General features: G+C 43.5%; 1 protein-coding gene across 1 annotated transcript in view; it reads left to right on the plus strand.

The window, feature by feature from the left end:
- Positions 1-13,059, plus strand: part of EEPD1 (endonuclease/exonuclease/phosphatase family domain containing 1) — a 62,253-nt gene that overhangs the window by 36,822 nt on the left and 12,372 nt on the right. The window contains exons 2-3 of the mRNA XM_083706353.1: positions 2,743-2,794; positions 11,908-12,018. Coding sequence (XP_083562479.1) covers positions 2,743-2,794; positions 11,908-12,018 — 163 coding nt within the window. The remainder of the gene's footprint in view (positions 1-2,742; positions 2,795-11,907; positions 12,019-13,059) is intronic.

Genomic DNA, 13,059 nt, shown 5'->3' on the forward strand with positions numbered 1-13,059 from the left:
TGGCAAACTCTCCTTTCTGTCTCTCTGCTTCTCTTTCTACAGCATTTTGGGGCATGTGGCTCTATCTGCGTGCACCCATTATAAGAAAAGATTGCCAGAATCAATCTGGTTTTTATTCGGCAACTTTGTAAATGGGTTTAATTATACAGAGCAGCCTATTCGAGTAATGACAAATGGATGCAATAACAGCTCTTGTTGTCATTAATAGTATTTTATAAATTCAGGAATCACCTTTCACGTGAGTCTTAGGGTGATTTACAAACCTAGCATAAAAACAACTAAAAGTAGTTTTCTAAAACAGGAGAAAAACAACCAAAGTTGGGTTTACAAATCATATAAAAGAAACATCTATGGCAGAAACCTTTTCACCCAGCTGGAAAAGCTAATTGAATAATAATAATAAAAAATAATGTCTTCAGCTGTTTCCGGAAAGTGCAGATTGTGAGCACCTGTCTTATCTGAGCAGAGATGCCGTTCCACGAAACAGGGGAAGCCCTTCTCCAGATTACTGTGGTGCGAGCTTTTGGTATGTTAGGAACTTGAAGGAGAAACTCTCTTGCAGGTTGTTGTGCCCTTCTGAGTATTTAAGGCATAAGGTAGTCTCTCAAGCAACTCGATTCTGTAGCACCTCATATGCTAGCACCAAAATCTTGAACTGCAGATGGGGAGCCCATGCAGATCCCACAAACAAGGTGTTGTATGCTGGTGTCGGTCTGTCTTCATAAGCAGCCTAGGTGCTGTTCTGCCAGTGCACCTGTAGCCTCTGGACTAACGTCAAGAGTAGCCACATAAAGAGCCTATTGCAGTAATCCAGTGTTGAGGCTACCAGTGCATGGACACCTGTGGTCAAACTATCAAGATCCAGGAATAGCCTAGCTGTCTTACCAGCCCAAGCTGGTAAAAAATACCCCAGCTGCTGAGGACACCGCTGTGTCTGCGGTGATGGATCTAGAAGCAGCCTCGGACTAAGTGCCTTCTCCTCCAGGGTGTCCTATTGCAAATGTCATGGAAAGGAAGGAAAGTGAGAGGCTATCAGGAAGCTGGAAGTGGACGACCACAGGGAAGGTCACAGTAGGCTGGGGAATGAGAAGATGGGATCCCAAGAAAAATTCAACCCACAGAAGGGCCCCAGCAGGCTGAGAGGAGGAGGCCCAGATCCCAGGGACATGCCTAGAGGGCTGCCACAAAAGTATTCAGCCCCACAATGCTGAATACTCCAAGCCCAGTGTCACCCACCAAGGAGCCGCCTCTGCTGTCCTCCCGTTAGCCAAGAGGGCTCCCCTCCTGGGGAGGTATCTGGGGCAAAGCTGGTCCAACTCCACCCCCCATCTCCAATTGTCCATGGGTTTGCCACCACTGTGCCAGAGATGGCCTTCAGCAGCATCCCCAGTCTGTCTCTTATGCCCAACACCAGGTCCAGGCCCTCAATACCAAGCCAGGTGGAGAGGTTTCCTGGTATGTAAGAGAAGATTTATGGACTCCAGTGGCAGTGCCCTCCTCCCTTGAGCGTCATGTCTATGATTCTGTGGACCATATGATGTGCTTTTGTGAACCATTATCCCTAGAAGTGGTGCTTAGCAGTAGCTGGAGTGACTCTTCAAAAGACAAGGATCTTTTGCGAATACTTGGGATTAGCAGAGTTGACTGATTTGATAAGACAAAACCCAAAAACTATAATCCAGAAATAATGTCTAAATGTCTAAATGATTATTTATGTAGACAAGGATTAAATGTAAGGTGTTGGTTGTGTTTAGAATAGATTTATGAAAGATTTAGAAAACTTATTGATTAGAATATTTGCGTGAGATTGTATGGGAAAAATATGGAATAACAGATACAATCTTGCTTAAAATGTATATAGGAAGTGCAGTGTAAGCGATGGAAGTCAGTCAATGAAATTTTATTATTATTTTCATATCATGATATTTGTAGAATAAATTTGGAAGAAATTCTTCCAATTTTTCTTCTTGTTCCAATTTTTCTTCTTATTTTTTCTTTTTTCTTTTCTTCCTTTTTTCTTTTTTTTCTTTTTTCATGTATATGTGCTTATTTGAAGTGTATATGTGTGTACGTATTTGCAGTGTTTTGCTTATATTTTGTAACAATTATGTTAAATATATTTTTTTAAAAAAATAAATTTTAAAAAACCCCAAAAGACAAGGATCAGGCAAATTTGTAGGGGGTGAATACATTTTGATTAACCGTGAGAGCAAAACGGAGCTTCTAGGTTCAAAACGGTAGACCTATTAATACCTGACTTTCAGGATAAATCACAGGGCTTGTTTTGTCCTCTGCACCTCTTGCTTGTGAACTTCCCAGAAGCACCTGGTTAGCCAAGGTTGACAAAGAAACGCTTCACCACTTTGCTCCTCTGACTGATCTAGCAAGGCAGCTCTTCAAACAAACATAGCAGTCAAGGAGCTGCCTTTCAGATGTAAATAGAGCAACTCCCACCTCACGCTGTTGGTTCTTGCATGCAGCATTCTGGTATGATAGCTGGGTTCTCAGCCAAGAACCTGCTTGCGCACGCTGTATCAGAGCAGTCAAAGTCAGCTGTGTCCAGGGAAGTAGCGTAAGCTCTTGCAGATCATTCTTTTGCAAGATAGATGGGGATTTAATGACTGCGTGGGACTGCACCGTTGTAAATGGTTGACTAGCATGCCATATAAGGGTTTTCAGACTTTCAGGAGCTACTTTTACTTGGTTTTAAAATGACTTCTTTTGCTGTTTTTTCTCTTCTAGCATCAAGCTTTTGGCTGTGCAGGAGCTGGTTGACAGAGATGCACTGGAAAAGGTATTTTCACCTGTTTGTAGAGCTTGCACACATCTTTTCAAGCACAACTCTTCTTTTAGCTATAGGATTCCCTGTTTACTGCGATTCATATAGTATGGATCCAGTTCACTTCATACTACAAATTGCACCAGATATAATGCTAGTAAGGATGGACTGTAGCGATCTTTGGGCTCTTCTCTTTTGTGCAACCGTGAGAAGGAGTTTGGTCATTTTCATTTCTGTTTTAGATTTGCAGCAACTTGCGACGTTGTCTGAACCTGAACAAACTGGCTCATCTTAACTGTGGTTAGTGGAAACCGGCCAACTTGAAACTATGGTTTATGAAGCTGGCTTGTTTCAACAGACCATGGTTAAGATTAGCCACAGTTTAAGTTTCAGATAACATGTTACAATCATAGAATTGTAGATGACGAGGGTCATCTAGTCCAACCCCCTCTAATGCAGGAATCTTTTGCCCAACGTGGGGCTCGAATCCATGAACCTGAGATTAAGAGTCTCAGGCTCTACCAACTGAGCTATCCCAGCTGTTAAACTGTAGTTAATCTAAATTTCTAATCTCCTTCTGATAGCTGTTCCAGATGGGAGGAGACAGTGCACAACCTCAAGGCTTGTTGAGACTTATTGTTGTAGTGCTAAACCATGGTTTAGCATGACACCTGAATGCAGTCAGTGCCAGAGGAAATTTGGTTCATTCTTATGCCCCGGCCCAGTATACCTGAAGGAGCATCTCCACCCCCATCGTTCTACCCAGACACTGAGGTCCAGCTCCGAGGGCCTTCTGGCGGTTCCCTCATTGCGAGAAGCCAAGTTACAGGGAACCAGGCAGAGGGTCTTCTCAGTAGTGGCACCCACCCTGTGGAATGCCCTCCCACCAGATGTCAAAGAGAAAAACAACTATCAGACTTTTAGAAGACATCCGAAGGCAGCCCTGTTTAGGGAAGCTTTTAATGTGTAAAGACTGTAGTATTTTAATATTCTGTTGGAAGCCGCCCAGAGTGGCTGGGGAAACCCAGACAGATGGGCGGGGTAAAGGTAAAGGGACCCCTGACCATTAGGTCCAGTCACAGAGGACTCTGGGGTTGCGGCGCTCCTCTCGCTTTATTGGCCGAGGGAGCCGGCGTATAATATAAATGTATATTCGTTTACATACGAACTGGGGTGTGCGCGCACGTCTTTTGCAAAGTTTCAAAAACTTCTTTTGTATCGTTTGGCTGGCTTTCTGTCCTTCGCCTAACAAAATATAGACATGTGAAAACAAGCTTAGGATGGATGGATTTCGCAGCTTCCACGCTCTGAGAGAACATTTCTTTCTCCCATGTCTGGCATGGAATATAACAGATTCGACAAATGCGCTCTCAGTGGCTTTCTTGTCCCCTCGGCACATCAACTTCCATACATTTCAGCCAGATCAGTGTTTCATCGTGATTAAACCCATTGTTATCTTTGTTAGTCCTAAATCACTTTCACAGCAAAGCAGACTGTTCATGCGACGACTGTTAAGCAGAAGAGAGAGCTATACCCTGCCCAAATAACACTCCTCCTTTCTACAGACTCAAAAGTGCCAAAGCCCTGGCAGTTCTTTGAGAGAACATGTAACTTTTTCTGCATACGCAGCATGCTTGTGTGTAACGTATATATTCATGCACAGATAAATAACTTTGGGAAAGGGAACTGGTGCATAGCAAGGCTTTATTGCCACAATAATTGATTTTTTTGCAGCTTTTCTTTAAAACTTAAATGCACTGTACTTTTCTGTGTATAAGACGTCCCCCCATGAAATTTCAGAAAATGGAGGGAGATGGCACAAAGTTGTTGAGCTTCTTTTGGAAAGGATTGCCCAGAGTTTTTGAGCTTTGGGGGGGGGGGTGCCCAAAATTGCTCACCTGCACGTGTCGGCCAATCAACATCAACCATTGACGCAGCAACCAATGACACGCACAATAGTTATTGACAGCAGCCAATCAAACGTCCACCTTATACCCATGTATAAGATGACCCCCACTTTTTAGCTTGATTTTTAAAAGTACGGGAAAGGACAGTAGGTATCAGTTAGCATCTCCTCCACTCAACCCCACCTCTGTTTTTAAATGCTTCCTCTCACCCCCCAAGTGATCACTGTCTTCTCTTTGGTCTTCCACCGACTCCTTTTTCTAAGAGTTCATCAAGGCTAAATGGAATCAGAGCGAGCTGGAGCTATCGACTCACATAGCCAAATCTGGACTTGGACTGCATACACTCTATACTTTTAAAGCACATCTGAAGAATTCTGGGCACTGTAGTTTTCCCTTCACAGAGTTACAGTGAACCAGCAACCCTCTGCAAAGTACAGTGCCCATAATTCGTTAAGGGAAGCAATGTGCTTCCAGTGTTATTTAAGGGTATAATGCATACACAGCCTTGGAAAGTATGTCTTCCCAGTTTATCGCCCCTGAGGTCAGTGGCTGGAACTGACAATGACATTTGCCGAAGCAAACAGGCAGAAGAAGCCAATAGTTGTAACTGCTTTGGAGAGCCGTTGCCTGTCTGTCAGCCAGTTGTCCCAGCAGCACCTTTTACAGGAGCCTGACAATTTCCCTCCTTTATTGTGGGTGTTTCTGACCAAGCGGGTTTCACCGAACGAGGCTGAATCATGTGTCTCAGGCTTCACAAACTGGTGAATGCCAAATGCAAAAAAGCAAGAAAGATATGAAGCGGAATCACAGAGCTCAAGTTGACTCATTGCGTTAGGTTTCGCACACCTCACTGTGAGGGAAATTATACTGAAACTTTCATTTGTCAGAAGCAATTCTCAGTGATACTTCCAGTCTAGGATTTTCCTTTTTCCAGCCTTGTTTTGTGACCATCTTTCACTCAGGAAGAACAAAATGACTGATTAGGCAGCTTCTCAGTCTTCTTCCTATATATATTATATTTATATGCAGACAGGGTATGTCGTGAAGAGAGAGCTTAAGGACAAGCCCAGGTTTGGACCATATGCTAAGCAAAAGCGTGGCTTAGCTTGGTGCAGGGTGGAAGTAAAAAGGACCCAGGAAGAGCGAAGAGGAGCCTATACAGTTTCACCCTTCTGGTAAACAATGGTTTGGCTTACTGTGTCATGCCAACCAGCGGAGAAGTACTTTTTGCACGTAATCTTGCAGCGTTGTGTTGCATTGAATGACCTTAAGTTCTAGTCTTATTGTTGTAAACAATAAAAATCTGCCCTTTTCCCCTTACTGGGTATCCAAGAGCCCGTATAGAGTCCTTACGTGGGTTCCCTATTGGTAGGAGAAAATAACTGAGGCCAACCAGAGAATATTGAGAAACAAAGCAGCTAGTAAGCCTGATCTTTACTGATCTGTTGCAACAGGGTGCTCCCCTAACATGCAGGAAAGGAGGAGGACCTCGAACCATGGCGCACAAGGCCTTATATAGACATTTTAAATTCCCTGCCCTGGAGCTCAAGACCACCCCTCCATACATCATACATATATCATAGAAGGGGTGTAACCCAAGACCACCCCCCAGAAACATCATACCTATATCACAGAAAGGGGTGTAGCTCAAGACCACCCCCAGATACATCATACCTACATCACAGAAAGGGCGGTCTACAACAGAAATCTGAGTGCATTGTTTATCTCCTGTCTGGCAGGTTATCTGATAATGCCTTATCTGATTGCCTTTCCTGGTAGTCTTTTCCTGGTAGTCTGTCACCCTTTGAAATGGTGATTACTAAATTCCTGTAACAAGAAAGGTTTTTTTCCTCCCTCCTTGCAGAGAAACATTTGGTCAGCTTGGGAGTCAAAATGGTTTCAGGACTGTCTTCCTGTGCTGCTTCAGACATGTGGTTTATATATTTATGTACATGTTTGCTTGGTACGGGGGACCCGGGTGGCGCTGTGGGTTAAACCACAGAGCCTAGGACTTGCCGATCAGAAGGTCGGCGGTTCGAATCCCCACGACGGGGTGAGCTCCCGTTGCTCGGTCCCTGCTCCTGCCCACCTAGCAGTTCGAAAGCACGTCAAAGTGCAAGTAGATAAATAGGTACCGCTCCAGCGGGAAGGTAAACGGTGTTTCCGTGTGCTGCTCTCGTTTGTCAGAAGCCGCTTAGTCATGCTGGCCACATGACCCGGAAGCTGTTCGCCAGCTCCCTCGGCCAATAAAGCGAGATGAGCGCCGCAACCCCAAAGTCGGCCACGACTGGACCTAATGGTCAGGGGTCCCTTTACCTTTACCTTTGCTTGGTACATTTATGAACATGTAATATATATCTAAGACTTTAAAATTCTTATTACATTATGAACAAGGGAGAAAAATTTCTTTCCATCCACTTTCCCCATACCATGGGAAAAAAAATTGCACTTCTACAATTCCCTGACTTACTCACCGTTTTTCTAAACTAAAAGGCTCCGAGTGTAGTAACTATGCAACATAGCTTGTTCAGCTGAGATCTTAAAGAATTGAACTCCCAATCTGTTCTTCAGCAGATGACTGGCATTAGCTCTGGAATCCTTCCTCTTGTACGTATCTGAGAAAGAGAGTGAGTTTTCCTGCAGAAATTGCAGAACAAATTTTTAAAAATTGCAGTACATGAGAAAAACTTCAAAGTTTGCAAACATTGCAAATGCTCTCATCAGCCTTGTGTAATTCACTTAGCTTGCATGTTCCGTCTAGCCAAGATTAATTGTTTAGTCATCCAGCCAAAACTAACTGAATGAGTACACATTGTCTTTGATTTCTGCAATTTGCTGGTTTATCAAAGTTGAAGCGAATTGAAATTAATTAAACCCAGTTGACCCGAGGAAATTGCATCGTTGCAAATGCCTACATAAATCTCCCACTTTTAATTTAAGACTTGAACCTCAAGACATGTACAAGCAAATAAAGAGTAAAGTCAGGTCATATTGACCTTCACTGCACCGGGCATGACAAATGCGAGGATATTATAAGAGGAGTGCCATTGTATGTTATCAAGAGAAAACATAGCCATCTCTAGGCGCTTGTGTATCTAGCAGTGAAAGATCTTTCTTTAATGACTTTCGATGGTTGATGGCTATAAAATAGCAAAGGCGTTTTGGGTAAGAACTGGCGAAGAACACTTTGGCATTTGGAATATAGCCAGCCAAGAAAACAAAAGTCTGTGCTTTCCAGCTGACTAGGAAAAAGCCATCTTGGGGTGGAGAAAGGACCGTCAGCTTTTTCTTTTCTGAGAACTGCTTTAATAGTCTAGATAGGACTAATCAATATTTTACTCTCCAGATCCAATGGGCTCCATCTCAGACTCAGGTAGCCTGCCTAATAATCAGGGAGGGTGAGATTTGCCATCCAACCAGGGCACCACTTTGGCTGCGTCTGGTCTAAGTGGTCAAAGTCTTGTCCATCTAGCCCCTTATTGTTTACCCTGCCTGGCAGTGACCTTCCAGGGTCTCGGGCAGAAAGGTGTTTGGCATCATCTGCAACCCAATCCTTTCAGCTGGAGTTGGCAGGAGTTGAACACGAGGCCTTTGGCATGCCAGCCAACCACACAGCTAAGGTTCCTTTTGTCTCGCTTTCTCTATCCTGGCCTCTGACAATAAGAACATCCTATTAAAAATTTCCCTAACAGGGTATTTGAAAAGGAGTTTTCTTTGCTGCTAAGAAACAGCTATCAAAGTCTCTTTGATATTGTCTGACAGAAATAGATGTTCTTTTCTGGATCCGTCGATTCATCTTTCATTCTCCATTCAATGCGAGCAAATCGGTCTCCGTTTTTTTCAAAAGTGCCAGCCTGTTGTTCAGACCAGTGTCTTTGGATGTGTAGCCCGCAGGTGCGCTTCATAGTAGTGACAGATTGCTTGAGAGAGAGAAAAAGCAGTCAAATGTCTCTTGGTTTGTATTCTGGGTTGCTTCTTCAGGGACCTGCACCATAAAGATAAGGACATTCCCTTTTCCCATTGACAACGCAGCTGCCTTATCTCAAATATGTTTCTTTTGTTCTGTGCGCCATAAAACCATTAAATATTAGAGGGGTGACAGTGGCATCCCTGGTGAATGCGTGTTACCTTGCGTGTGTGGCTGAAGGAGTTTGGGGGCGACAGAATTAAAGACTTGCTCTTAACTTTCAATCTTCTACCTGACTGTCAACCCCGCTCCTTGTCTCCTGGCATTCCACATGTCAGGGAACTGCCATCGCAACTAGCGGAGGAGGCGAGGCTCCACAGCGATGCTGGAGAGGGGCCAAGCAAGGAGAGAGGCAGGTCTCCAGCTGGGGAAGATAATCAGCGCTACACCAGGGATAGAGGGGGGCCGATGGGGGAAGCAGAGAGGAGGCTCCAGGACTCTTCGCAGGAGACCAGCGAGGAGAGCACAGGTCCTCCGCTGCCCAAGCCCACCCTGCGCAGAAGACTTCCGCGCAGGGAAAGTAGGCGGCCACTTGGCATCAAAGAGCTTCTTTGCTGGAAGAGGTTCAAGAAACGCCCACTGACGGATTCTGCTAGCGACTGAACAGCCACGAAGTGAAGGGCAGTCCAGCCAGGAAAGGTTTAACTAGGCCACCTAGCCAGGAGTGGCGGCAACTTACGCACGAGCAACCCCATATAACCATTACACCACACTATTGAGTTCTTATGGGGCTCATCCGCAGCAAGAATAGTAATTGCAAAAAAACTGGAAAAGTGAAACAGTGCCAACGAAAAAAGAGTGGCAAGAAAGATTATTTGATTACCTTCAGTTGGCAAAAATGACGGATGCAGTTAGGGGACAGTCTAAACAAAAATTTCAAAAAGAGTGAGGAACGTACAGAGATTATTTTAAAAAACCAGTGCCCTCAAATTAAAACCTGGACTTGCTTCGGATAATTTTTGCAAAACAAATTATGGTTAACAAATACAACATATGGAGAAGGGTAGAAAAGACGAAATGAGAAAGAAACAGTTTATCAAGTTTAAAATCAGACCCGTGTTGAGCAGGAAGGAAGTCTTATTAGAATAGAATAAGAATTAAAGATTGGATAACGTAAGTCCGTGTGCAGATACTTGCGGATTTATGGATATATGTTTATCATTTGTTTTGTGTTTTCTTTTGTAGTTTGTTTTCTAAGTGTCGTGTGATTGTGTGTTTGTGCTGTAATAATAAGCTGTTAAAAAGCATTTACAATAAATGAATGAATGAGTTCCGAGGGGGCCGTTTTGATTCCCTGCTCCTCCCAACTTCCTTTGCCATGGTTTTTTTTTGGGGGGGGGGGATATTTCTACAAACTTTGAGGTTCCCCTGAATCTGCCAATGCTTCATGTGCAGGACGGCTGCAGATTTCACTTTGTAACAGCTGACAGTCTCTCCTGAAGTTCAGAAATGTGTCAGCGATGCTGATCTAAACTGCTGCTAAGTGTAACTCCCAAGGATGGCTGGCATTGCCTCACAGAGTTCAAGATGTGCCAGCATGTGTCCCTGTACCATTTTTCCAAGGTGTTTTATTTTATTTTATTTTTGGAGCCATCAACATTAGCACTGCACGTCACTTATGGGCTAGGACAGAACAGACAACGCACCTTTGGGGCAGGAACATGTTTTCCTTTGTTGTGTCGTTGTGTGTAAAGCACACTGTACATTAATGACAATATTCCAGTAATCCTCACCTTGGCTTGCATCCTTGCTTTCCTCCCACCAACAAAACACAGTTCATGAAACTGCGCTTTTCAGCCTTTCTTTCTCTTTGCTCTGCGGTCTCCTTTAAAATCGGCTCCTGAAAGTTGGGGGGCCCTTGGGAATGGGGTGGAATATGCTGTGGGAGGGGCTTCAGGTGAAGGCAGGAGTTGGTGGAAATCCTCCCCCCCCCCTTTACGTGAATAAAAGAGCAATTTAGGATCCAGGTCTATATTTTTTATAAATTGGTAACTTTGGGTTCAGCGTAAACCCGGTCCTGGTGATCAGACTTAAGAAGAGAGGTGACTTTGGTTTATGTTGCCAGAAATGGGTGCTAGAAATATAGCGGCTAACATTTAGCACTGACTCCTCCTGACTTAACTGAGAATCCCATTTTTGAGCCCAGTCAGCAATACACAATATGTTAGCAGCCAGCTCTTTTTAAAAAGGGTCAGGTGGGATGTTCAGAGAGCATGAGCCTGGAATTACACAAAGAAGAATGGCTGAATAAATTATGTGAATACTTGGAATTAGCAAAGCTGACTGATTTGATAAGACAAAAACCCAAAAATATAATCCAGAAACAATACGGGGGGAATAACAGATACATATTTGCTTAAAATGTATATAGGAAGTGCAGTGTAAGCGATGGAAGTCAATCAGTGAAATTTTATTATTGAGATTTGTAGAATAAATTTGGAAGAAATTCTTCCAATTTTTCTTCTTCTTCCAATTTTTCTTCTTATTTTTTCTTTTTCTTTTCTTTCTTTTTTGTTCTTTTTTATATATGTGTGCTTATCTGAAAAAAGATATGTATGTATGTATTTGTATGTATTTTGCTTGTATTTTGTAATAATTATGTTAAATAAAATTTAATTTAAAAAGAGAGAGAGAGAGAGCGCATGAGCCTGGACTGAAACACTAGGGAGACTAGCCAGCTCCCCTTCCTATGGAGAGGGCATTCATTTTCATTTTCATTTTTATTTTAAATAACAGACGCTTTATTCTTTGGCTTGTTCTGACTGTGGAGGCTGCCTCACAATCTGCAGTCTGGCATTCTACCTGGCATAAAGCAGCGCCGCTTCACTGAAAAACTGTAGAGTTGCCTTTGCTGCTTTCTTCTTCTCCCCAGTGTTTTGAATTTTGTTGAATCGAGGTTTTTTATTAAAAAAAAAAAAAACCCAACGTTGATGCTCTTGCTGCGAAGCCCTTCTTCCTTCCCCGCTCCCCTGTAGCTTTTGTTACACCTATTTATTTTCCTTAAACGGTTTGGCCTCCTGTTAATTTGCACATCGAGGCAATTTTAAAGGCTTTCCGTTTGCTTTCAACGTGAAGGTCTGCAATGCCGAACGTAAGATAGCAATGCTGAAAAAATTGCGCACGGAGAAAAGGGATGTGAGCCAGCTAAAAAATGAAGCTTTTGGGAATATTCTTCACCAGGTAGCCTGGGTTAATCCTCTCCTCTCTCACAAGATAGGTAACGGCTGTTATTTGTTTGCTTGGTCCCTTTATAGTTTTGCATGGAGTTGAACCAACCAACCCTGCCAAACATCCGGAAATGGAAGGGCCCTCGAGGATGCTGGAAGACAGCGGTTTCTGAGAAGCCCTCAGGCCAGCCTCACAAGGTACCGTATTTTTCGCTCCATAAGGCGCACCGGACCATAAGGCGAACCTAGCTTTTAGAGGGGGAAATCAAGAAAAAAATTATTTTTTTTGTGCGCAGCCTGTCCACTTCTCCCAGAGCTTCTCGGGGCTGCCAGGGGAATCCCGGGTCCCCCCCCCCCCCAGCCCCAAAGAGCAAAGAAACTTATGTCTTGGTGGCTATCCCTGGACTCCCAGCTATGATCAAATATGAAACAATGTGTGCAGAAATAGGCATACACACAATGGAATATTGGGCATGGTCCACCTCAATAAAGTATTGGTTACGCTGCCACTTTCGCTGCCCTCCATCAAGTCTGCTCGCTGATTTGCTCAAAGACTCCTATAAATCAAGATGGTATCAGCACCTCGAAAAAAAGATTGAATCTTTAGGCATCGAGCTGGAGCCCCTGTACAACTCTAGTGAGCAATATATCTCCCATAATATCCTAACTAGACTAAAGGATGTCGAGAGACAAAATATTATGGCAGCTGTAAACAAAATTTGCTCCCCCATATTCTATGAATTAAATATCTTAGATAGCAGAGCCAATTACGTCACTAAACTAATAATCCCAGCCCAACGTAGGGCTTTTATGCTGGCCCGTTTGAATGTTTTTCCCTCAGCATTTGTCAGGGGAAGATATCAAAACATTCCTAGAAACAAGAGACTCTGCAGATGCTCTATGAATGTCCCGGACACTGTAGAGCATATTCTCCTTCATTGCCCATTGTACAGTACGCTCCGTCAACGCGTGCTGTCCCCTCTTTTGGGTGGTCTGGAACCGCAGCAAGGTGAATGTGTGGGTTTCTACCTATCCGACGTTGACCAAAGGGTAACGGCGGGGGTAGCCGAGTTTTTGGTAGCAGTCCTCCAAGGAGCAGGATAACAAGGAAAACCACTGACTCTATATGTATATATATATATGCATTTAGCAAACTGCTGCCTTTTTATATATATTTCAAGGCTTTTATATGTTATTTTCTCTTTTAAGGTTTTATTTCCATAATGCCTAATAAAGGTT

This window comes from Podarcis gaigeae, assembly GCF_964106915.1.
Source record: "Podarcis gaigeae genome assembly, chromosome: 12".
NCBI classification, from domain to species: domain Eukaryota; kingdom Metazoa; phylum Chordata; class Lepidosauria; order Squamata; family Lacertidae; genus Podarcis; species Podarcis gaigeae.